Source organism: Bos indicus, chromosome 18 (genome assembly GCF_029378745.1).
Source record: "Bos indicus isolate NIAB-ARS_2022 breed Sahiwal x Tharparkar chromosome 18, NIAB-ARS_B.indTharparkar_mat_pri_1.0, whole genome shotgun sequence".
NCBI lineage: Eukaryota > Metazoa > Chordata > Mammalia > Artiodactyla > Bovidae > Bos > Bos indicus.
The window spans coordinates 56,654,746-56,680,786 of record NC_091777.1 but is presented as its reverse complement, the minus strand read 5'-3'; the positions used below and the strand labels follow the sequence as shown (position 1 = coordinate 56,680,786).

At 51.2% G+C, this 26,041-nt stretch overlaps 2 protein-coding genes across 5 annotated transcripts; both read right to left on the bottom strand.

The window, feature by feature from the left end:
- Positions 1-4,266: 4,266 nt before the first annotated feature.
- On the bottom strand, positions 4,267-24,092 carry CPT1C (carnitine palmitoyltransferase 1C). Of its 4 annotated transcripts, XM_070771491.1 has the most exons (20): positions 22,307-22,433; positions 18,748-19,460; positions 18,419-18,566; positions 17,517-17,656; positions 15,746-15,917; positions 15,492-15,593; positions 15,262-15,399; positions 11,460-11,537; positions 11,138-11,245; positions 10,947-11,031; positions 10,476-10,671; positions 10,186-10,368; positions 9,345-9,450; positions 7,873-7,989; positions 6,779-6,943; positions 6,395-6,529; positions 5,635-5,787; positions 5,035-5,148; positions 4,830-4,922; positions 4,267-4,599 (listed from the first exon to the last, which is right to left on the bottom strand). In XM_070771491.1, exons 4-20 carry the CDS (start codon positions 17,546-17,548, stop codon positions 4,486-4,488), a joined length of 2,091 nt encoding a protein of 696 aa, XP_070627592.1. In that variant the 5' UTR covers positions 17,549-17,656; positions 18,419-18,566; positions 18,748-19,460; positions 22,307-22,433; the 3' UTR covers positions 4,267-4,485. The 4 variants fall into 4 exon arrangements, with proteins under 4 accessions (XP_070627592.1, XP_070627591.1, XP_019835734.2 ...); XM_070771490.1 differs by lacking the exons at positions 18,419-18,566; positions 18,748-19,460 and adding an exon at positions 23,507-24,092 and having other exon boundaries at positions 22,307-22,461; XM_019980175.2 differs by lacking the exons at positions 18,419-18,566; positions 18,748-19,460 and adding an exon at positions 23,146-23,394 and having other exon boundaries at positions 22,307-22,461.
- On the bottom strand, positions 24,088-25,482 carry ADM5 (adrenomedullin 5 (putative)). The gene is made up of 2 exons (XM_019979866.2): positions 24,575-25,482; positions 24,088-24,370 (listed from the first exon to the last, which is right to left on the bottom strand). The coding sequence occupies exons 1-2, from the start codon at positions 24,643-24,645 to the stop codon at positions 24,118-24,120; spliced, it is 324 nt and encodes a 107-aa protein (XP_019835425.1). The 5' UTR covers positions 24,646-25,482; the 3' UTR covers positions 24,088-24,117.
- Positions 25,483-26,041: the final 559 nt, after the last annotated feature.

Genomic DNA, 26,041 nt, shown 5'->3' with positions numbered 1-26,041 from the left:
CAGGTTCCATCCCTGTTTGGGGAACTAAGATCCCACATGCTTTGCAGCCAAAAAAAACAAAACAAAACATAGAAGCAATATTTCAAAGATCTGAGCTCATAATGTTCTTTCATTAAGCCTGTCAGGGCACTCAGAAGAAGCCACTGAATGCCACTCTCCTTGTGGCCATTGTTAGTGCCCTGATGGTTCATTGCAGCAGCCGCTCATCCCTGAAGTCACAGACTTCAGTTAGAACCTCGTAACAGTCAAGATGGATGCTAATATATGATTTACCATGATGCCACTGCAGACTGTGGAATATCAGCATTCCATTTCTTGACAAGGAGCTCATCACTATGTTCAAATCCTAAGAACCAACTAAACCATTTCCCAAACCAAATTTGAGAATTCACTTCCTATTGCAAATATTGATGTCAGCCAAGGTATATTCAGGAGACAGAAATCACACTGGTTATTTTTACAGAGATGATTTCATATAAGGAAATGTTACTTAGGTATAAAGAGTTGGTAACTAGGAAACTGAAAAGGCAAAAAGAGAGCGCTATGGTATCATAGTGGTAATAACTCGTGGCAGTGGAAGCAGCTTATAACACTGGTGAAGGACAAACAAATATGGCTCAGAATTATGAAAACTAAGCACTTGGGTGAGAGGCTCACCGAAGATGAAATCCGAGGAGGACAATGAGGAGGGGGGATTGCTCAGCTGCTGCAGATGTTATCTGAGCTTAGAGGACCACCAGGGACTGGGGCCTTCTCTGAAACCATGCTAAAATGGTACTGGCATTTCTCAGGGTGCGCAAGATTTGGAAAAACTGCAAACTGAACTTAGCAGCTGCTGCAGGAAGGAAATGCCTCAGCTGGGATAAAGAAGCTATGCTGGGTGATAACCGATGAGTAGGAAAAACTGACAGGAAATAAGCAGAGCGCAAACCGGAAGAGCCCAGTCTCTTAGCTTCCTTCAGTCCCTTTGGTGCCCCCTACTGGCAGAGTCGAAAACAGCCTGTTGGCAAAGAAAAAGTGGTTTTCGGTGTCCCAGATTCACAAGGGAGGGAATTTGAATCCGAGAGATAATAGCTTAATAATTGGCACACGTAACAGGAGTGTGTACCGATGATCAGCGATTATGAGTAATCCAATTCCATACCCCTAAGGCCCAAATGCATCTTTTAAGGAGTCCTTGAATACTTGAGAGACTAATTATTTTCCTGGATAACTAGTCTGAATGTTGTGCTGATGTTCATTCTATCCAAATTCTATTGTGGTTTTAATGAAAATTCAATCAAAATCCCAGTGAGATTATTTTTAAAGGAATTGACCCAATTATTCTAAAGGTCTCCTGAAGAAACACATAGATGAGAGAAGCAAAGTTTTTTGTTTCTACAGAAGAGTAATAAGATAAGTCTACAGCCAGTATGTTAAAATATAAAGTTACACTGGAAATTCCCTTGTGATCCAGTGCCTAAGACACTGTTTTGAGCTCTCAATGCAGGGGGCCCAGCTTTGATCCCTGGTCAGGGAACTAGATGCCACATGCCACAACTAAGAATTTGCATGCTGCAAAGACCCAGCACAGCTAAGTATCTTTAAAAAATCATATTTAAAAAGAGAAAAATAAATAAAAAGTTTAAAAAAGAACAAATCAGGCTGCTCTTTGGGGAACACTTATTGAAGATACCCCACAGACACAGAGAGCCCTGGCCATCCCATTTCCCAGGTGACCCTTCAGCTTAATGCAATGACCAATGACTGGTGACCACAACAAGGCCAGTGAGTCCAATTCAACCCAGATTGTATGATCGTGAGCATATTGAATGACTGGCTTTCAAAATTTTGGCAAAATATGCATCATATACAGTTTACCCTTTTAATCATATTTAAGTGTCTAATTCAGTGGCATGAATTACACTCACAACAGTGGGTAACCATCACCACTGTCTATGTCCAGAGCTTTTCATCCTCCCAAACAGAAACACTGTAGCCATTAAACAAAACCTCCTCATTCCCCATTCCTCCCTCCTCCCAGCTCCTGGCAACTGCCAGGAGCATCTTTTCATGGGCTTATTTGTGAATCTTCAGTGCAGAAATGTCTATTCAAGTCCTTGGCCTATTTTTTGAATGGGGTTGCTTGGCTTTTGTTGTTGGATTGTAGGAGTCGTGTCATATATCTGATATTAACTCCTTATCAGATACACAATATGCAAATTATAGTCTCCCAACATGCCAGCTCTTTTCACTCCATTGATCGTGTCCTTGGATGCACAGAATTTTTTAATCTGGTTGTAATGCCATGGATCTTTTTTTTTTCCTTTTGTTGCCTGTGCTTTGGCTATCACATCCAAGCTGAGAAGTCATTGCCAAATCCAATGTCATGAAGCCTTGCGCCTGTTTTCTTTGGAAGGGTTTTATAGACTGGGGTCCCCAACCTCTGGGATCTAATGCAGGATGATCTGAAGTGGAGCTGCCACAGTACTAGTAGAAATAAAGTGCACAATAAATGTAGGGCACTTGAATCATCCTGAAACCATCCCCCCACCCCCGCACTGGTCCATGGAAAAATTGTCTTCTACGAAAGCTGCCAAAAACGTTGGAGACCGCTGTTATAGAGTGCACGTGGTGGTCTCACAGACCCTCTTTCTTCCACAGTGTTTGGATGCGACAGACCCAGGGATGTCCCTTCCTCCAGCTTCCCACCACCCTCCAACATTTTTTTTTCCAGTTGCAATCTTTGGAATCAGCTACGCAGCTATCCTCGGTCACCAAGACCAGCTGACACCATTTTTTGAGCTTAACTCCTTACTACCGATCAACCATGGGTTCCCAGATTCGTCAGAATCATTTCACCGAGGTAGAGGCCGCTGTCCACCACCTGGTCAACAAGTATCTGCAGGCCTCCTACACCTACCCGCCTCTGGGCTTCTTTTTCCACTGCCACAATGTGACTCGAGAGCGTGAGCCCCCTTTTCCTTGAACTGCTCTAGGAGAAGCGCCAGGGCACCCACCATTTCTTGAAACTGCAAAACCAGCATGGCTGCCATGCCCTCTTCCTAGACGGGCAGAAACTGTATCAAGATGAGTGGGGTAAAACCCAGGATGCTACGGAAGCCTTCGTGTTCATGGAGAAGAACCTCCATGAACTAGGCCCATATGGATCCACACGCCCTGGGTTCTCCCTGTGCAGACTCCCACCTCTGTGACTTCCTGGATCCTCAGCCTAGGTGAGCCGGTGACATTTATCTGCAAGATGGGTGATCACCTGACTGACCTCCGCAGGCTGGCTGGTCCCCAGGCTTGGCTGGGCGAGTATCTGTTTGAAAAGCTCAGCCTTAAGCACAACTAGGAGCCCCCCCGCCCCCAGAACCCCGCAGCCCTTGAGGAGTCCCCCTGATGTCAGGCCTTCTGCCCGAAGCCGCTCTCTGCAACCACTAGGCAGCTTGTTAACCACTCTGGTGAACCAGCCCCACCCCAATGACCTTTCCCCTAGTTTCCCCACTTACCAACTCATGGCCAGTCTGGTTTCATCTATGCACCTGTGGTAGGCAGAAAATGGTTCCCCCAAAGATGCCTGGACCCTGTGCATATGGTATTCTACATGGCAAAGGGGAATTAGGTTGCAGAGGGAATTAAGGTTGCTAATCAGTTGGAGTTGAGATTAGGAGCTAATCCTGGATCATCTGGATGGGCTCAGTCCAACCACAAGGGTCCTTAGATGGCAGGAATCAGTCACAGGAGGTATGACTAGTGGAGAAAGGCATAGAGGGATGCAACAACGACGGCTATGAAGATGGAAGATAGAATCAAAACCGCATTAAGAATATTGGGGGATTCATTTGGGAGTTCTCAACCTTTTAAGTTTAGGGTGGGCAGGGACTCCCCTGGTAGCCCAGTGGCTAAGACTCTGTGCTCCCAAGGCAGGGGCCCCCAGGTCCAATCCCTAGTCAAAATCCAGGACAGCCCAATAAATAAGTATATATATATATATATATATATATTTAAAATGCGGGGTGGGCAGTAGGTGTTGGGGCAGCAGGAACTGAGCTCATGAAAGCTTGTGGGGTTGATTGGGATGGGTCTTGCATGGTTGGGTGTGGTGTGACTGGAGCTGAAAGGCAGTAAATTAAGCAGGTGCCAGGGTTATAGCTGACATGGTGACTGTAACTGAGAATTCATGGCAGAGCCTGGGGATGGATGGGAACTTTTCTCTTCCTCCACCATGACCCTCACCTCACCCATCCCTGCCCAGCCCAAGAGCACAGCAGATATCACACCCCCAGCTTACACATCTTTATTAGTCAGGATGTGGGATTTCCAAACCCAGACAGGCTGCCTCTGTCCTGCACCAGCCCAGCTGCAGAGACCTTCCCCCTAGTTCCTGGGGAGACCAGCTCCCCTCTGGAAGGCGTCAAAAGTTAGTGGCTGTCGTGGGGGCTCTGGAGCCCCTGGTAAGGCAGGGGAGAGAGCCACAGCTGTGCTCCGAGTCCTCCTCCCCTAACCCGAGTCTTCCTCCCCTAACACTCTGCGCTTAAGACGCTGCCCCTCCGGGAAGAGGGCGGCCACGTCCAACAAGGCGTCCTGGATGCGCTGGCCCAGCCGGTGGGAGTCCTGGAAGGAGAGATGTGTCACGTGCAAGAGAAGCTGGGAGAGGGGTTCCGAGAGGCTGAGAAACAAGAGGGCTGGGGTCCCTGCCCCTGGGCCTGAGGGCTGCGGGGTTTGAGCACTGGGGCTCCGGGATCGTGGGCAGGCGGCAAGCTGGGAGTCTGGAATCCTGAGCTGTAGGAGAGGAGGGAGGCGGAAGTCCCCAGGGAGGAGGGGCCGGGGTGGGTTAGCCTCACCGTTCTTGTGCTTGATTTTTTGCTCGAGATGTGGAAGGTGATCACGTCATCGCCCATGAACATGTAGGACACACCGTAACCATGGTCATCGGCCTGCAGAGGGACGAGTGAGGGGAGCAACACAGCCCTAGGTCCCATCCCCCCGCCATAGGTGGGACGGCGGGCCTCCCAGCCCCCTCCTCTTTCAGGACCCAGTTCCACTCACAGGCCCGAATCCACCACCAGAGGAGACATAGTCGGGGTAATTATGAACGTCGAACAGGTGAATTTGCTGAACAGGAATCTGGCTGGTGGCCAGCTGCCACTGCTCTGAGTGAACCTGAGGGACAGAAGTCGGTCACGTGTGCGCTAAAGACAAGCCACGGCTGCTGAACTGCCAATTTCTCTTCAAGATGTGCCACTCTGCCCCGCCCCTTCCTGACGTCACCGTGTGATCTTTCCCCTCTAGACCACACCCTCTCTCCTTGTTCCCGCCCTAACCACGCCCCTCTCACCAACTCAGAACCCGCCCCTCTCCTTGTCCCCGCCCCTAACCACGCCCCTCTCCCTTTCAACTCCTGACCCTGCTGTCTTCTAGACCACATTCTTCTCCCACTGGCCCCGCCCCTCCGCCCTGACCACGCCCCTCACATCCTTTCCATAACCGTGCCCCCTTCTCTAGGCCCCACTTCCCTCTCCACTCCTTCCCTCTCTCTTACCTGGCCTCCCTAGCTCTCTCCTCTGCTGCTAACTCCTTTTTCCAACATCACCCTCCTTGCCCTGAAGTGCCTCCCTTCTCTTCTTTAACCCTTTCCCTGCTCCCAACCTGGTCCAGGAATGGAGACTGCAGGTGGAGGAACTGGGACACGACGTAGAGAGCAAAGAGGTGGCGATCGACCCCCTGTCCACTCATCGCTGCCTTCAGCAGAGCTTGGTGCTTATCCACCGCCAGGCGGAACAGGGCGAGGCACTGTGCGTCCTGGGGACCCCCGGGGAGGTCACAGGTCATGGAAAGACAGGAAATGGGCTTACTGCTGGGGCCTGTCGCACCCCCGGCCTCAACCCAGCTTGCAACTTCCCTGCAAGGCAGAGATATCAACTCCACTTCGCAGCAGGGATACAGGCACAGAGAGGGGAAGTCACTTGCCCAGGGTCACACAGCAAGGCAGAATCAGGTGGGTTCCCAGGTATCGAGGGCCCAAACTCCCTTCACTGGGCCTCAAAACAAGTAGGGGGAGAGGAAACAGAGGTGCCTGCGGGGTTCTGAGCGAGAGATTATGTAGGGAACATGAGGAATGGTACAAATGAAAGCTACAAGGTCACACAGAGGTTAAATAAAGAGACCTACATTTTGGAAACGGGTGCCCACTCGTGCCCTCTGTGTGATCCCCATTAAAGCATGTAGTACACTATGCTGAACTACCTCTGTCTCCCCCATCAGTGAGCTCCTTAAGGTCAGAGACTCGGCTTGTTCCTCCCCTGTCTCATCACAGAGCTTGGACCTCAGAAGGCGCTCCTTAAGTGTTTGTAAATGTATGAATGAGAAGGTGGAAATGACCGAAGCCTCAAATGAGGCCCACACCCACTGTCTTCTCTTTGTCCTCCATGGCTCTCACAAAGTCGCGGGCCTCCCTCGTGCAAGAACGCACCGTCTCTGTGCGGCCTTCCAGGAACAAGCGAGTCATGGTGGATTCATAAGTCAGGCAGAACTGACCCCTGTCCTGGGGACAAGGAGGAGACACGCCTGTCAGCCAGGCTCAGGAAGCCTTCACAGACCTGACCCACCTCTGTGTGGCCCTCCAGCCTCCTTCCACCCGGGAACATGCAGTTGGGAGAGGGCTCGATGGAAGCTTAATCAAGATGGCAGACCCACCACCAAGGAGTCATGAAAGGGCTCGACAATACGGGTCTTGGGGGCCCAGGGGAACTGAGGTCCTGAGAGGGGGGCTGGGGTTAGGAACCCAACTGACCCGGAAGTGGGCCAGCTGCAAGGTGGTCTGGATGAAGCTGTCTGAAGAGAGATGGCAGCGTTTGATGAAATTCTTGCCAAAGTGGGAGAAGGGGAAGACGTGGCAGTCGATGTTTCCAGACAAGGTCTTGGCTGCCCTCAGGGCTAGAGAGATGGATAGATGGATCTGCCAGAGAAGGAGGGAGGGAGGAATGGCTGGGGGTTACAGACAGGAGGAGGTTGGAGTTGGGGCTGGTGCTGGCAGTGAAGATCAGGATGGGATTGAGGTTTGGGGACAGGGATGGGATGGACAGGGAATGGAGCTGGGAATGAGGAATGAATTAGGACTGGGAATGGGGTTGGGATTGGGTATAGGATGGGATATGAATGGGGGTTATGTATGGGATGGGGTTGAGGAGGGCATGGCAACCCACTTCAGTCTTCTTACCTGGAGAATCCCATGGACAGAGGAGCCTGGTGGGCTACAGTCCATGGGGTGGCAAAGAGTTGGACATGACTGAGGCCACTTAGGATGCATGGGATGGGGTTAGGGTTGAGGATGGGATTGAATTTAAGAATGGTGATGGGGAGACTTTCCTGGTTGTCCAGTGGCTAAGACTCCATGATCCCAACGTAGGGGCCCGGGACAAGGAACTAGATCCCGCATGCCCCAGCGAAAAGACCCACATGCCAAAAAGACCCCACAAGATGAAACTAAGACCCGGCACAGCCAAATGAATGAATGAATGAGTGAATAAACCAAAAAAGAATGCTGCTGGAGATGGAGGTGGATATGAGTTTGGGATGGAGACAAAGTTGGATCTGAGTTGGGATAGAAGTAAATTGAGGTTGAGGATGGTGTGGAGATTGGGGTTGAGCAGGGGTGGTGGAAAGAGGGTTAGTTTGGGGTTAGGGTTAGAACAGAGGATGTGGTTGGGATGGGGTTAGATTAGAGACAGGATTGGGGTTTGGGTTTGGCTTGATTTGGGATGTGGGTTTGGAATTGGGCTTAGGGATGGGATTGATTTTTTGCTTGAGACTGGGGTTGGGGATGAGATTAGAGGCAAACCCAGGAATTTGGGGATGTGGAAGAGGAACCTAGAAACTTGGCCTCACCTTGTCTGGAAGGTCCCAGTGCAGCCTCTGGGGCTGGGGCAGCAAGGGGTCAGGGTGCCCCTTGCAGTGACCGTCTGCCGAGTAGCCCAGCTGAAAGCATTCTGTGGCCAGAGTGAACTGCGTGCAGATTGAAGCTGTCAGAGTCCCTCCTCCCGCTGGACCAAGCAAGGGGCATCGAACCAGGCCCCCCTTTTCTGAAGTCCCCTCTTAAGGGAGTCAGGACAATCTCTGAGAAACAGAAACCTCTGGATGGTCACAGGTGGGATCTTGGGGTCACAGTCATTGAGAGCAAGGCTAATACTAATACTCAGTTGGTGCTTACTGCCCTTGTACTTCTGACTGGTTCAAAGTATGATATGCAGAGATGACAGATGACAGGAAGTGTCTTGTAGGGTCTGAGGTTAAATTGAATTAAGAGTGTCATTTACCAATATAATCAAAGGCAAAAAAAAAAAAATTCATTTTTTAAATAAAAAATAGGCACAGAGGAATCAGTGCTTAGCTAGGGCTGCTCTCAAGATCTAGAATCAGCCCTCCTTCCTCTCATACATGCCTGATCCTCACCCTGGGCCCTAGCCAACCCCTCATGCAACACTATGGAAGACTGGGAACCCAGTGGGATGCAGACACCACCCCCGATGGTTTAAAGACTAAATGAAACAGAGAAGAGAGAGAGGCTAAGTTTCTCAGGACTGCACAGGAGCTTAAAAATGAAAGAAAATACAACCCTTTCACTTGATGAGGCAGAAACTGAGGCTCAGAGGAGGGGAGTAATTTGCCCAAGGTCACACAGCAACCCAGAGCCAGAGGATGGTTCTGACTCAGGGTGATATGGTTGGAAGGCCTCACTCTGGTCTCAGAATATTCTGGATTTTTATTCTCACTCGGCAGCTTCTAACTCTGTTACTCTGGGCAAATCAGTTCCTTTTTCTGAGTCCCAAATGCCTATTTGTCAAAGAAAGGTCATAGGGAGTTCCCTGGCAGTTCAATGGTTAGGACTCAATTCTTTCACTGTGGGAGCCTGGGTTCCATCCCTGGTCAGGGAACTAAGATTCTGCAAACTAAGCAGCATAGGCCAAAAAAAAGAAAGGTCATAATCCTAGATGGGCTTCCCTGGTGGCTCAGATGGTAAAGAATCCGCCTGCAGTGCAGGAGACCGGGGTTCAATCCCTAGGTCAGGAAGATCCCCTGAAGAAGGGAATGGCAACCCACTGCAGTATTCTTGCCTGGAGAATTCCATGGACAGATGAGCCTGGCGGACTACAGTCCATGGAGTTGCAAAGACTGAGTAACTAACACTCTCCCTTTTCAATCCTAGATACCCTTCTTTATTGGGTGACCCTGGTCCGGTGTCTGCCTCTCTCTGAGTCTCATTTTTCCTCTAACCTTAAGGCACCAGAGAGGAAGGTCTTTGGAAATGGTGGGGGGAGGGTGGCGGTCGCCAGGGTGGAGGGCCAGCTGGCTTGCCGTACCTCCCACATGTGTCCTGTGATGGGGCAGTCAGCCCATGAGTGCTCCACGCTGAGGCCCAGCTTCCCATTGGAGAAGACGATTAGGGAGAAGGATTTGTCAAACCAGCTGCCGGGAGAGAGTTCAAAGCGGTCACCAAAGAGTCAAAGAGGCCAGGAGGGAAGTCAGGGGACTCTCTGTGGGAACTGAGTGGGTTTTGGTTGGGAGATCTAGGAATCAGGGCTGGGGGCCTGGTGTGGGGATCCCTAAGAAGGTAGGGGTCTCTAGTGGGGGGTTCTGATCATCTCTGAAATGTATCTCAGGATCATAGGGTTCAGGGGTTTTGAGAGAACATTTTTTTTTTTTTAAGTTCAAAAAAAATTCAGAAAAAATTTTAAAAGTTTTCAGGGTTTACAGGTGCTGAGAGCTTAGGGAAATTCTCCCAGGAGTCTCAGAAATCAGAGTGGTGCCTTGTGGGCATCTAAGAATTTATCTGAGAATCTCTAGGTAGGGGGTCCCAGGGCTGAGGTCCTGAATTGGGGCACCTACATTAAGGTCCGAGGATTCCATGGTCTGAAGTTCTGAGTGTGAGGTCCCCAGGCTTAGGGTCTGGCTGGCGGATTCCCTGGGTCCTAGATTTGGCACCTATTAATCCTCAGATCTGGGGTCCCTGTGTCTGCAATTGTGAGTCTGGAGTCTGGGTCTAGAGTTTCTCAAGGTCTGAGAATCCAGGTCAGGAGTTTGGTGGTCCTGAAATCTGGGGTCCCTGGTCTAGAGGTTAACGACCTCAGAGGTCTCCAGGTCTCAGTGCATTGGGTCTGGGGTCGCAGGTCGGGTGGGGGCCAGATCTGCGGGCTGACTCACCGGTCGTGGCCCTGGCCGGCCAGCAGGGCATGTGCGTAGGCGTCTAAGGAAGCTGCGGGGTCCTCCCTGGTGAGCCCCGCGGGCTCTGAGTCGAGGGATACGAAGAAAGCGGCCCCTTCGACAGCTTCCAGGGCCTCCTGGGCCTGGGTCTTCAGAGACCTCCGCACCTGGGCCCAGGTGTCCCTGCCGGAGGAGTGACTGAGTCCACCCTCCTCCCTGCCCAGCCTCCGCCAGGCCTGCGACCTCAGGGTTCTGGCCGGGCCTGGGGCCCCCAGACCTCTGACCCTCACCTCGGAGCAGCGGTCAAGGCCGCCAGATGCTCCTCGTGGGGGCAGGCGGGAGAGGGGTCGTCCAGGATTCGTTGAAACTGCTGCTCCAGGGCCCGCGGGGAAAGCAGGCGGCTTTGCGAGTGGGTCCCCACGCGGAAGAACCGGCCCCGGTGGAAGACGGCCACGTGTCGGCTGTCACGGAGGTGGCGGATGTGATCTGGGGTTGGGGGGGATACGTTGTAAGAATAAGGACCTTTGTTAGCCACTTACCAAGTGGCTTGCGGGTACCCTTATTGTCCCACTTGAGCGAAGAGGAAACTCAAGCTCAGAGAGGGTAATAACTTGCCCAAGGTCACTGAACTGAACTGAAGGTCACACAGCTTGGGAGTTACGGAGCTGGGATTCGAACCCGGGTAGGCTGGCTCCAGAGAGCGTGTTCTTAGCCACTATACTGTTCTACCTCTATTAACGAGAGGGGTAGAGGGGCCTCACCTCTGTGGACCCCGGGAATTCGCGTGGTGTTGAATATCTTCTCATACTGGGCAGAGCACAAGGGTCGCATTCCCATCAGCAAAGTCTGCAGGAGATCACAGGCTCGTGACCTGCCTCCCAGGACCCAGGTGGTGGCCACACATCTGAGGACCACAGCCTCCATCCCCAGCCCGCAGGGGCAGCCCTCTTACTGGCAGGATCTCCTGGCGGTCCAGGCGGTGGCGGTACAGAAGGAGGGCGTGGACTGCGTTGCCCGCGCGCGCTGCCTGCACAGGAGTGGGCGTGACGTACAGGAAGTCCTGCGGGCCAGGCCAGGTGTCAGGTTTGCGCAGGATGGAGGCACTGACCTCAAACACAGGTCTTGATCCCAACAGGCGGGATGGTGAATTCCAGACTGTGATTGGGGTCACTGACCCTAAACCCCACATTCTAGCCAGACACCCCAGCCCTAGACCCGAGGAACAATGAACCCCATCCCTTGCCCACTTCCTAACCTCCGTCTCCCCTTCTCACCATCATGTAATAGTTGCTGTTCACCATCAGTGAGTTCCTGGAGCGCAGGTACACGAATTCTTCCCACCAGTCACTGACCTGGGAGTGGGGCAGAGACACACAGCTGGGGTGGTTGGGGTCAAGGGAGGGGGTAAATGAGGGGGTGGTCCCTCCAGACTTTGCTATGTCAAATGGGGAGCGTCGAGCTCAATGAAGCAGGTGTCAAGAGAGGTAACTAGCAATAACTTAGATGTCCATCCATGGGGGACCAGTTAGCTAAACCGTGCAACCCTCACGTTGTGGAATAACATAGCTGTTTAAAAAGAATAAGTTACATCTATATTACTGACAGAGAATGAGCACCAAGAAGGGCTGCACAGTGAAAAAGGATAGGCAAACAACAAGAAATGTGAAATGATCGCATTTTATTAAAAAAAAAAAATTCTACTAAGACCCAACCTGTCCACCAAGTGGATGAATAGACAGTGTGGTCTATCTATACAACAGAATAAAAGGAATGAAGCTCTAATTCTTCAGAGTGACAACACAGATGAACCCTGAAAACACACTAACTGAAATGAGTCAGACACAACAAGACTAATAGTGTATGATTCCACATCTACGAAAAATCTAAAATAAGCCAATTCATAGAGACAGAAAGTAGAATAGAGGTTACCTGGGGCTTCAGAGAATGGGGACAGGAATTAAAAAAAATATTTAGGGACGTACCTGGTGGTCCAGTGGTTGAGAATCCGTCTTGCAGTGCAGGGGATGTGGGTTCAATCCCTGATCAGAGAACTAACATTCCCACGTGCCTCGGGGCAACTAAGCCTGTGCGCCACCACCACTGAGCCCGCGGGCCACAACTAGAGAGAAATCTATACGCCGCAACAAAAGAACCCACATGCCACTTGTTGTAAATAAATATTAAAAAATGTTTATTCTACTTATTTATTTGGCTGTGCTGAGTCTTATTACAGCATGTGGGATCTAGTTCCCTTACCAGGAATCGAACCCAGGCCCCCTGCATTGGGATCACGGAGTCTTAGCCACTAGACCACCAGGGAAGTCCCTGGGATAGGAATGTTTTGCCTATGGGCACAGAGAGTTTCTGTTTGAGATGATAAAAAAGCTCTAGAGATAAATAGTAGTTATGGTTATACAACACTGTAACTATACTTAGTAGTACCACTGAATTGTACACTGGAAAATGGTTACGATGGCAAATTTTATATTATGTACCTTGGAATCACAATTAAAATTATATGATATTTATGTTATGTGGCTTCCCTGGTGGCTCAGATGGTAAAGAATCTGCCTGCAATGCAGGAGACCTGGGTTCTATCCCTGGGTTGGGAAGATCCCTAGAGAAGGGAATTGCAGCCCACTCCAATATTCTTGTCTGGAGAATCCCATGGACAGAGCAGCCTGGCGGGCTACAGTCCATGGGGTCACAACATTGTGACTATACTTAGTACTACTGAATTGTACACTGGAAAATGGTTACAATGGCAAAGTTTATATTATGTACATTTGAATCATAATTAAAATTATATATATTTATGTTATGTGTGTTTATATACTATATATTAAACATGTAATATGATATATAACATGTTATATTATTAAATATATTAAAATTATATATTATAAATAAAATATATATACCTGAAGAATATCTACATAACCCTGGGTATCAATATATGTATACATACACTCAGAAAAGACTCTGACCAAAGTGTTTCTCACAGGCAATGTTGGGAGGGACAAGAATTAAAAGGGAGGTGGTTAGAGATTTTTAGTGTTTTCTAGATATTTTCCTTCCTTTTTATTAAGGTTATTTTTTAAAAATATATTTAATTACTTATTTATTTGGCTGCACTGGGTCTTAGTAGTAGCCCACAGGATCTTTGGTCTTCCTTGCAGCATTTGGGATTTTTTAAGTTGGTGGTATCGTACATTTCCTTAAACTTAGACCAGCCAGGATGTAGCTGTCATTCCCTGGGAATAGGCAACATATTCTGGAAAAATCCAGAAGTTTCCAGCAAATGGTAGAAAAGTTCTATACCTTGATCTAAGTAGGGGTTATCTGGTTATATACATACATAAAACTTAAGCTGTACGTGTAAGACGTGTGTGTTTTACTATATGTATAATATTGTAACATTATATCCATGTGATGCAACAGTATATGCAAGTGATGTCTCTACATTGGGTCTTAGTTGCTGCACGCAGGATCTTCATTCCCGCGGCCAGAGATTGAACTAGTGTCCCCTGCATTGGAAGGCAGATTCTATAAACACTGGATCACTAGGAAAGTCCCTAAGTGAGCTCTTTTTAATATACACCTGTTACTCAAGGTCGTTATGTCCTACAAAGTGCCAGTGAAGGCTGATTAGCCAACACTGAGCCATTTTTCCAAAGGGAAATACAGGGTCAGATTCCTTCCACTCTTGTTTCACCTCAGTGAAATGTGCACTTCAAGCCAAGTCAAAATTTTTGCAACCTTGCACAACTCTCCAAATGATCACGAAAGTGCCACGTGTACTGATTAGGGGTTACAAATATAAGTAGAAGAATCTCAAATACAGAATGTGTGAATAATGAGGATTGATCTGTATAAGTGATAAGAAAGCACTGTGTTAGACTTAATTCTTTTTCGTTTCTTGTCCATAAGGTAATGGTGCATGTTACAGCTGACAGTGCCTTAGAGGTATAATGAAATGTATCAATTAATATACATATGGTGTGTATATATATTATTTATATAACTATACATGTACATTATTTATACATTGTATAATTATTATGTTATTTAAGTGTTTTATATATATATATATATATTTTTAAGAATGGACTCTAGTCTAAGAACATGAAGGAAAAAAACCCCTCTAAAACTAAGGCTTGCATAGAAAAGAATGAAATACTGCTATCTGCAGCAACATCAGTTCAGTCACTCAGTCGTGTCCGACTCTCTGTGACCCCATGCACTGCAGCACGCCAGGCTTCCCTGTCCATCACCAACTCCCGGAGGTTGCTCAAACTCATGTCCATCGAGTCAGTGATGGAGATTACCATACTAAGTAAAGTTAGTCAGACAAAGACAAATATTATATGTTATCACTTATACATGGAACCTAAAAAAAAATAACATCTATTTCTTCTTCACTACCTCCAGCACATCACATGCTGCCTGGCAGCTATTTATGGCTTCCTACAGAATGAGAGACCTGGAAGCCGCTTACAGGGCAATTCGATGCCTGGTTCTATGCCTCAGATTCTCAAGGAGTTTAACTCAGAGTGCTTTCTAGGACCCTAGTTCCTGAAATCAGATGGAAGTACGTTTAGGGCAGGCGTCTGTGCGCACAGAAGGCAGAGGAAAAGAACTATTCTAGGGGTAGGGCTTGGAGTCTCTGGCCACCAGGGGACGGACTGAAATGTTAGAAAGGGCCCGGAATTCCGACTTAAATACTAGAGGGTTGGGGGCGGAGTTCTCGATGTGGGCGGGTCCTGGAGGCGGAGCTAGATCATTGAAGACCCAGTCTCCGAATGTGGGAGCGTCGGGGATGGGGCCTAAAATGTTAGCACAGGATGGATGGGGTTCAAAATATTGGAGAGGTGAGGGGAGCCCAGAATATTGGAGCATCTTGGGCTAGGTTTAAACTATTGGAGCGTGGGGGCGGGACTCAATGGGCTCACATCTGGAGTGAAGCGCCAATCGCCGCCGGGCCTGGGGTTGTGGGCGGGGCGTAGGGCGGGACGTAGAACTCGCAGAGTTAGGAGCGCCGGTTCAGAAGCTTCGCCTACAGGACGCGGTACTCACGTAATTGGACGCCCACCAGGACTTGAGCTGCAAGTACCACTGCAGCAGTGAGGCCTGCAGCTTCAGGAATTCCTGCGCTAGGCCCGCGGTCCAGTCGAAGTCCTTGTCGGAGAGGACGGGTCGGACAGACTCCAGATACTGCGGGGCACGGAAGGGAAGAGGGCAGGTCCCATAGACAACCCCCTACCAGCTCGGCCGCCTCCCTCCCCATCCTGGGGTACCTGGCCCACCTTGCGCACAGTGTCCTGAACGGAGGGCACAGGCTGACGCGGAAGAGAGCGCTGGTAACTGAAGAGCATTGGATGGCGGCCGGAGAAGATGCGCACCAGGGCCTGGTGGGGAGCAGGAATTAGTAGTTTATTAAACGCCTCACTGCAGCCCGGGGCCAAGGTGCTGGGGTGGGGGTGGGGGCGCGGCGAGGGTGGCACTCCACAGAGAAAACAGGGCAGAGGGGGCTTGATCAAGGGCTCTGCCTCTCCCGTACCAGCCAGGTCTTGGTTGGCGAGGACATGGCTCCGTGGGGTTCGAGGAGCCAGCCGTGGTAGGACAGAAGTAGCCTCAGGGCCACATGAAGCGTGAAGATCAGAGCTCCCCACAGACAGGACGCAAACAGCGCGGCCGCCAGGACCCCCCGCAGCCTGTGATGCTGTCCACCCCTGGGGGCGGGTAGAGAAAAAGAATAGGCCAGCATCTCCTGGCCTCAGAACATCCCTCCCCTCCAGCCCTACCCAGCGCCTGCTGTTCCTAACACTCTCTGACTCTGATCTTTTGGCTGTTGGAGGAATATCCCGTAGAATTAGAGTCGGTCAGAAAAAGTCCAGTTTCCTCACTTGTGAAGTGCTAGAGGTGTGATTCTCTCTCTTGGTGTGCCCACCATCTCCCCTCAGGAATATGGAGACACCAAGTTTCTAATCACATCCCATGGAAATTGGTAGGAGTTTAATAAATGCGAGCTGCTATTTCTATTGAAATATACCAGTTATCAGGCTTCCCTGATGGCTCAGTTGGTAAAGAATCCGTCAGCAATGTAGGAAACCCCAGTTTGATTCCTGAGTTGGGAAGATTCCCCTGGAGAAGGGAAAGGCTACCCACTCCAGTATTCTGGCCTGGAGAATTCCATGGACTGTATAGTCTGTGGGATCCCAGAGTCTGGCAGACTGAGCTACTTTCACTATACCAGATATGAAATTACACCCTGAGGCAGAGGTTCTCAATGTGTGGCCCTTGGACCAGCAGCAAGAGCACCCTCTGGGAGCTTGTCAGAAATACAAATTCCTGGGCCCTAGGCCCAGCAATCAGTGTTTTAACAAGCCTCCCAGATAACTCTAATACAAACTCAAGATTAGGAATGGCTGGTCTAAAGATACAGTAAGTCAACATGTTTGCAAAGTTGCAATAGGACAGACTATGAGCGAATCCCACCTGGAGGACTTGAAGGGAGTCACTTACCCTCTTCAGATTAGGTAAATCTAGCCTTTCTGGAAATTTCTACTTCCGATCCTAGATCTGCCCTTTCAGGCTATCTGACAACTTCACCTACATCTGATTTCCAGACAACAATAATCATTCAACTACTCCCATTTCATAACCTCCTAATGAGTGAATGAGTGAAGTCGCTCAGTCGTGTCCAACTCTTTGCGACCTCATGGACTGTAGCCTAACCAGTTTCCTCCATCCATGGGATTTTCCAGGTAAGAATACTGGAGTGGGTTGCCATTTCCTTCTCCAGGAGATCTTCCTGACCCAGGGATTGAACCCAGGTCTCCTGCATTGTAGGCAGACGCTTTACCGTCTGAGCCACCAGGGTAGATCCTAGTACCTCCTAGTACTGTACTATATATTCCACATGCATGATTTTGTTTAATTCCTCAACCACCCTAAAAACCAATCATTGTTTTGGCCCAAAAGTTCATTTGGGTCGTGAAGCCCCTGACACCAAGAACAGTGAGGTCTCTTGCCTAAGACCACACAACTGTAGATTAGCAGAACTCATACTTCTGTTAGTATATATAACCATACCTGGCCTTTGTCTAGTTTGCCAACATTCCCTTTAGCAAGAAGCAGCCAGGATGAAAAATGTGCAGAGACAATAGAGGAAATCACCTCCCTTTACTTGATGCTTTACCTTTATTAATCTGACCCCAGGTAAGTCTTAGAGGTGACTTTTCTTTAACAGGCACACATGCTGATACAGAAATGTCCTGGGTGGAGGCCAAGGGGTTAGGAGGTTACTGGGTTGAAGTGGGGAACCTCACCAGTCTGGCAGAGACTCTTTGATCTTCTCCATCAGTCCTAAGGAAGGATCCAGCTGGAGGAAGCAGGCAAGTTGAATTGCACTGAAGAGGAAAAGCCAGCTGAGGGGGCTAGCAGGGAACACACCTGTGAGAAAGTCATTCTGTGGAGAGGAAAGGTCACCTATTCAGTCACTTATCCCATCTGCTAAGCACCACTCTTAGATGTTGACTTAGCATTGAGATGCATGCCCAAGATACCGTGAGGAATAAACAGATCTGGGTCCTGCCCCCAAGGAGGTCAGACCAGAATGCAGTGAGTGGTCATGGTGATAGGATAAGGCAGATTGCTCAGGCTGAGGGAGTCAGGGAGGGCTCCCGGAGGAGGGGTTACTCTCAGGCAGGACCCTGAAGGTGAGACTGTCAAAAAGGCAAAACAATTGATACAGCAGGGTCCGGAGCTCAGGGGCTGGCCTTGGAATGAATGAGGAATGAATGAAAATGTTGGGTTGGGATTCCCTGGTGGTCAAGTTGATAGGATTCCTCGCTTTCACTGTCATGGTCAGGGTTCAATCCCTGGTTAGGGAACATCCCACAAGCTGCTGGGTAACTAACCAAACTCCCAACTCCCAGGGAAGTGATAACTAACATTTAATGAGTGCTTACTACATGCCAGGTGCCATTTACAAGTATAAACTTTTTTTTTTTGACAAACTGTGCGGCTTACGGGAATTTAGTTCCCTGACCAGGGATCAAAACTGTGCCTCCTGCAGTCTTCCAGAGAAGCACACAATCCTAACCACTGGACTGCCAGGAAATTCCCAGAGATCATGGTTAAGACCTTGGGCTCTGGAGTCCCCACCCTCTGGGCTCAAATCTCTGCTCTGTCACTACCTAGCTGAGTGACTGCAAGCATGTGACTTTACCTCCGTGTCTCAGTTTCCTCATCTGTAGAATGGGAACAATCCAAATCTCAGTACTTGGCTCATAGGGCTGTCACGAGGGCTGGATGAGGAAATGTCATTCCACAAAGGCTTACTGCAGTCCAACAGCAGGGACAAGACAGCAAGATTCCTGCTCTCATGGGGGATAGAGACAACACCTACATAAATACAGGCTCTAGTGGAATGAGTCAGATGGCAAGAGGTGCTATGGAGAAAATGAAGCAGAGGGCTGGGGGTGGGGTAGGGTGGCACAGGGTGGTCAATTGCATAGCTCAGAGTCAGGCACACCATAGGACCTCAGTAAATATTACCATGTCCTCTTTGTCGCTAATCTTCTTCTCACTGGGGATTTATTTACTGGGCAATCTCCCTTTGGCTTGGCAGAAGGAGGTTACTGGCGAACCTGGTTATTTTTGTTGTTTAGTTTTTCTTTTTTTAAAAGATGTTTTCAGTGCTCCTATCTGGGGCTCTAGATTGCAACAGAACAGGGGCTTCCTAATATCAGAAAATTTCTCTATAGCATTTCCCAAGTACCAGGAGCATCATTAAATCATTTCGTCCCCCGTCACACTCAGTAAGATAGTAATTATTCGTATCTCCATCATATGGGTGAAGAAACGGAGGCGACACAAAGTTTGAAGACCTCATCCCAGGCCACATGGCCAGGAAGTGATGGAGGCATGATTCGAATCCAGTCTCCTGGCTCCAGAGGGCACTGTCGATCACTCAAACCAGGCGGACGAGGGTACCATACTCTGAAGTCTTCTGTATCTCAGAATTTCATATCCGTTTGGAAACCATCTCAGGCAACACTCTAATCTCCTGCCAATGAACCACCTACACCAAAGCCACATGCTTGGCCCAGGTGACCCACTGCGTGTAATTTGCAACTCGTGGGCATCAGTACTGAGACCATGTTCTAGAAAAGCAGCCCAGGATAGTGAGGAGTCAGCATGGGCTCCAGAGCCAGACTTCTAATTCTTCCAGGTCTGCCTCTACTTCTGCATCATGGCAGCTGTGTGACCTGGGGGAAGTGAAAATATCTCTCTGAGTTTCTGTTTCCTCATCTGTAAAATGGGACTAATGATGGGCTTCCCTTAGAAGGCTCTAAATGAGGGAATTCCCTGGTGGTCCAGTGGTTAGGACCGCCATGGCCAGGGTTCAATCACTGATTAGCTGATTAGGGAACTAAGACCCTGCAAGTCGTTCAGCATGACAAAAAAAGAGGTCTTAATGAGGACCAGATGAGCAATACATTCAAAGGGTTTGCTTGGTATAGAGCCTGAGATCTATTACTCTCTAGTATGGTTTTAGAAATGAGGAAGCAGAAGGCCAGAGAAGTTACTAACATGCCAGAGGTCACACAGCACCTGTGTGGTATGTGAGATAAGAACGGCCATGCTGGAGTGGTGACTTCTGTGAGTCAGACCTTCTCCTAAGACAACTAATGGTTACAACAGTCCCTCAAGGCAAGGGCTGTCAAGATTCCCATTTTTTAAGTGAAGAAATTCAGGCTTAGCAATGAGTCTATGGAATTACAGCTCTGGTGTTACTGAGGGCACAGCCCTCTCCTTGGGACCCAGTTCCAGGAGCTACGGCTTCAGGGTGGTTCCTGGGGTCCCTGACTGGAAAGGAAGGATGTGAGAACTCCAAGTGACCATCAGGGTGAGAGGCAGCTATGTAACTGAAAGGAAAGAGTCACTGTTACAATTATCAGTTATACTAATATGAGTGTCTGGTGGGGGCCACTGACCATCAGTGGCATTTGAGTCAGAAAGGAGTTTCAGAGCTGACTCGAATACAGGCGTTACAGATAAAATTTTTCGACATAGCAGCACCAGTTCAAATCCGTCTATAAGCATAGAAATCAGAACGGTGATTGCTTTGCAGTGAGCGCGAGGTAAGGGGTACTGGCAGGAAAGAGGCTCTAAGGAACATTCTAGAATGATGGCTATGCTGTTTTGTTGGGGAGTTGGTTACATAGGTATTACCCCAGTTACAAAGATACTACAAAATTCAAGGTCTGTACACTTAAAACATCCTCATTTTTCTGTATATAATTACATCTTAGTTTAAATACCTATTTATGTGTGTATGTATGTGTGTGTTTATTAAACCACAAGTTAACACTTTGGTTGCTGGATTGGCCTGAGGCCCAAGGGTTCCCAGGGGTAGGGCTGAAAGGGGTTCTCTGGGGGTTTGGGTTAGTGGCTATTTACTCACTGGAGCAGATACATCCCTATTTTAATAATCGTTTTAACAACCAATATGGCCATAGAAGTGCTATCCAGCCTGCTCAAATGTTGCAGCTTCCAGAGAGAACCCTGGGCTGCCCCTGGGTTGTATTCTAACATCTCCATGCTCCCTCTTCCCTGCCCACATTATCGTCCATTACAGCACGTCACCATCTGACATACTCTACATTTTGAGTACTTATCTTCCCCATGAGGAAAGGACTCTGTCTGTCTTGCTCCCTGCCATGTCCCCAGGGCCTCAAATGGTGCCAGGCCCTTCACAAATGCTCCACAGATATTTTGCAAATGAAAAACCATATTATAATCAAAAGCTAACACTCAGAGGGCTTCCCTGGTGGTGCGGTGGTTAAGACTCCTCGCTTCCACTGCAGGGGACACGGGTTCAATCCCTGGTCAGGGAAGTTCCACATGCCTTGTGCTCAATCATGTCCAGCTTTCTGCGACCCATGGATTGTAGCCCGCCAGTCTCCTCTGTCCCTGGAATTTTCCAAGCAAGAATACTGGAGGGGGTGGCAATTTCCTTCTCCAGGCCACATGCCTCAAGGTGCAGCCAAAAAAAAGCTAACCTTCAGCACTTGCCATGGGCCAAGCACTCGACTCAAGGCTTACACGTGAGAGTTTGTTTAATCTTTGCAACTGTGCTGTGAGGGAGGTGCTACCATCACTCTTGTTTCACATGTGGGGACAATGAGGCTCAGAGAGACGCGCTTGCCCAAGGCCACACAGCTAGTCAGTGGCAGAGTCAGGACTCAAACCCAGTCCTGGTAGACTGCAAAGGCATTCAAGACCTGTGTTCACAAAGAGGGTGTGGCCAGCAGGGAGACTCCATGAGCCCATGCTAATTCACTTCAGTCATGTCCGACTATGCGACCCAATGGACTGTAGCCTGCCAGGCTCCTCTGTCCATGGGATTCTCCAGGCAAGAATACTGGAGTGGGCTGCAATTTCCTACTCCAGGGAGACTCCATAGATGGTGCCAGACTTCTAGAACTGGGGACCCCGGGGCTGACACGGGTTCTAGGTGGATGTGAGCATTCTAAGGCATTCTAGGGCAAAGGCAAGAAGTGGGAGTTTGGAATTCAGTCGGTGGAGGTTGTTCACATTTCAGAACCAGAGGGAGGGTGTGCCACATACTGGAGAGGGTACTGGGGGCTGACAGCAGGGGCAAGGAGGTGGCGCAGAGAGCCAGTGGGCAAGGGCTTTGGGAAAGGGGGCCTTCAGGACTGGGGTGTGGGCTACCCAAGTCGTTGATCAGGCCATGGTGTTCTGGAACAGGGAGCATCTCGTTTAGAGCCTGGAGATGAAAGGGAAAGGTGAGAGGCGCACCACAGGTAAGGGGACTGAGTTCTAGAAATTGGGATGGAAGTTGTGTTTGTGGGGAGAGTGTGAAGAGCGTCCAGGAAGTGGGTACCACAGGTGAATGGCAGTTCTAGGCGAGGTTGAGGAACCCAGCAGTGAGCCACAGAGAATCCAGAATTGGCTTTAAGGGGGTTTGGAAGTGGACATGAAAACTCCCAGAAGCGGGACCACCCGGGATGCCAGGAAGGGAGCCTCGCGTATCCTGGAAACAGGTAACTGGATTCCCGGAAGGAAACCGCGTCGCAGCCCTTCTCACCCAGAAACGGGAGAGATGCCTTTTCCAAGAGCGCAGTCCGGAGAGGTAGATCTCCTGTAACACCGGGACACCGAGCTCCACTTCCCCCGCGTCCGAAGTCAGTGAGGGTCGGAAGCCCACCGCCTGGTGAGCTTCAGCCATGTCAGGCTACAGCCCTGGGAGGAGGACAGAGGGTCATTCCCCAGACCCCCAGCCCCTTCTCCGCAGACCCAGGAATGTAGGACGCCAGCTCAACCTTCCCTAACACCTGCGGGGTCCTGAGGGTCCTGGCCATAGACTCCAGTGTTGGGGGGGCTTCAGCCGGGGACCTCTGTGAACGCACAGAAAGGCAGGGCGGATAATTCGCGTTAACCCCTTTTGTGGCTATTCTGAGAACGTGGTGCGGGGACAGTGGCCCCCTCCAAAGGACTTTCAAGATTTGGGGGTCGAGGCGGGAAACTGGTCCAAGGTGAGTTGCGGGATCTCGGAAAAAGCGTTATTCCCAAACCGATTTTGAAATGAACACCTGCCGGACGTTGGCATTGTCCACTTCATTTCCGCTTCCCATTCCGAGGCAAGGACTGGGGGTGAGGGACTTGTGGCAGGGAGCGGGGGCGGAGGAGAGTTGAGGGGGGTTCTTGATAAATTCATGTGCTCTGGGGTGACCCAGGGTCCCCTCCCCCCGCCCCGGGCTGAAGGGGATGGGGGAGGAGGCACACTGCTGCGCATGCCTCGGGGATGCTGAGGCTGAGAGCAGAGGCGAGCGTCGAGGACAAGTGATGGAGATGCCCGCACTCCCAGCCCAAGACGCAATCCTCAGGCCCCCGCAGGAGTTCGCGCCCCTACAGTCCAGCACTTACCACGCTGAGTCAGGGGTCCGCCGACCGGATCCTGGGGACCAAGCCCGAGCACACATACACACCCGCCCCCTATTTAGAACGCCGGACTGGAGCCTCCCACTTGCATATGTCCCAGTGCTGTGAGTCCACGACTTGGTTGATGCGCCTCCGGAGCTCCTGTCGCCTCCGACTATCCAAAATCCAGGAACCCCAATTTCTGCCTCTCGGGTTCCTCGCTGGGTATTCAAGCCCCGGCTTTTATCCCCGCCCTCTTCTAATCTTCTATCCCCGCCCCCTTCAATTCTCGCTCAGTTCCCGCCCCCTTCAAATTGCAGCGTCCAATCCCCTCCCTCCATTGCATCCCCTGCCTTCAGACTCCTACCCGCCTGATTCTCCACCATTGGGCCTCCCCTGTTCTACGCAGCACCTCTCCTCCGAACCCCATGTTCTTCGGCTCCGGAGTCCACTCTTTGTCTCTTTTCTCTCCTTTCTCTTCGAGGAAAGAAGCTCAGCTTAGAGTTCAGCCCACGCGCGTGGGAGCCGGAGCGAATTTCAGCCCCACCACCCAGGGGAGGGAGGGGACTGCTTTGGGGTCCGGTAGACCCACCAAAACCACCCACGGGAGATGCAGCTGTAGGGACTGAGTTGGCGTGGAGGTGCTACAGCGGGTCGGATTCAAGTTAATCAGAGGGGCTTCCGTTGGGGGGTGGACTTGCCTGGATAAAGCGGAAAATATATTAGAGACCCGGCTCAAATTGGGAGGCCAGAATAGGCACAGACAAGCCGACCGAAACACGGAACTCTCGTTTTATTCAGTTCTGGTCGTTAATATTCTTTGTCCCTGCTGGGGCCAGTGTGCACGTGGGTCCAGCCCAGTCCAGCCCAGCCCTCCCTCCGAGGAGGTGGAGTTAGGGGGTCTTGAAACTTGAGGTCACGGCCCCAATACACGATGGGTAAACTGAAGTCAGGGGACGTGCAGAGATGTGCCCAGCATCAGCCAGCGAGGTGGGCATTGCGCTGGCCTTGCCGCAGGCTGGGGTCCTGGAAACGTAGCGGGACTCTGGCCTCGCGCCGCCGGCGGCGCCCGTAGCTGTGGGGATCCTGAGGCTTGCGGCCAGCCTTCCCTGAGGGCTCCTTGGTGGAGGCAGACCGGAGCCAGTATATGATCTCTGGCAGGCGGTGGGTCTGGCACGTGCCCAGGGAACAGAGGCGCCCGCGCTGCTGGGAGACCTGGGGCTGGGACCGCCTGGGGATGGAGCGTGGGAGAAGACCGGGTTCAAACACCCCACCCGAGAAAGGGGGATCGGGGGGTACCCAGAACTCCGAGACGGGCGGGGCCCGTTTCCTGGCCAACTTCCCATTCCACTGAAGCGGAAAACGGCCTAGAGAGGGCGCACACCCACCGCGGTCTCCCTCCCGCCCCGTCCCCGCTGCCCTCGGCGTTTCTCACCTGCCCGCCGAGTCCGGGTCCCCCAGGATGGAGGAGGCGACGAGCAACAGCAAGAGAATGTGGGCGGTCATCGTGGGGGTGGGGCGGACCGGCGTTTGAGAAACCGGTGGGCGAAGCGGCTCCTCCGGGGTGCGGCCCCGCCCCCTCCCCGGGCCTGGAAAATGCCCTGAGCGCCTTCTTTAGCGTCAGGAAATCAGGGCGGCCCCACTTCTCAGACCGTGCAAACTGAGGCCGAATGAGCCACACCACGCCAGAAGGGCAGGATTAGGACTCGGAATGCCCACCTCCCGCACCACGGCCAAGGAGACCTCACGGGACCCGCGGTGCCGTCGATGCCCCTGGGAGGCCCCGGGAGACGCGACCCCTTTAAGGCGGAAGGAGGAGGGGCGGGGCAGCCGACACCTGCGAGTGGCGACGCAGTTTAGGGCTTCCAGGAAAGGACTGGGGGCGGGGATGCTGCAAGGCGCGACTTCACCCTCTTCTGCTGTTTTGGCACAGCAATGTCAAGGGACAGGCGACTTCCAGGGCGGGGGCTGGGCAATGCGGGGCACTGACAATTGGGACAGACGGCAAACTGAGGCACCTCAAGTCGTGGAGTCAGCTTGGACCCTAACACCATGCTGGTAGAAGAGGAATGTGTGCAGATGGGTGTGGGGTGCCAGCAGGCCAAGCATTTCAGCTGTACTGAAGCAGCCGTAGGAAGGTCATGGAAAGGTCATGGGTTCTGTCTAGGGTGATCCAGGTCGTGTGGACAGAGACCTAGGGGGCCAGTGACTTTGGGACATGGCCTTGGGAAGGGCAGGGTGGGCAGGCGCAGGTACCACGTCTGCAGCAGAGGCTGGAGAGCCAGTCACTGGGAGCGGTGAAGGCCAGTGGGGTCTCAGTGTGCATCTCCAAGGTGGGGCAGATGGTGGGAACCCCCTGAGTTCCAAGCCAGGCTGAGGGAGGAAGCAGGCAGCCACCCCAACAAAGAACCGCCCCCCCACCCCCGACTCAGTTTCCCCAGGTGGAGAGGGCAGGGCAGCAGGCACTGCCAATCAGCCTTGGTTTGGCCTTGGAGGGTCCTGGACAGGAAAAAACAGCCCGAGAGGAACAATGTGTGTGATGGGGGAAGGCGTGAGAGAGGGCTTCTGGGAAACCTCAGAGGCCAGCTGTGCTGGAAATCCACACCCCAGCCCTCCCCCAGCCCGGCAGAGGCCCCTGTGACAGGAGGAGACATTAGATGGGGGTGGCGGGGGGCAGACTCTGAGAGCCAGTGGAGACCACCCTGTGAGTGAGCTGAGGGCCAGGTGGGACTTGAGAGTGGAGGCTGTGGAATCCAGGAGGCTGGGGAAAGGTAGCAAGACCCAGAGACACAGAAGTGGTAACAGAGACCTGAAGCCACCAGCGGGTGCTGTCTCTGTGTCCTGGGTGGTTTGGACACCTGCAGACAGAACCCCGACCCCACCGTGCCCCCCAGGAAGCTGA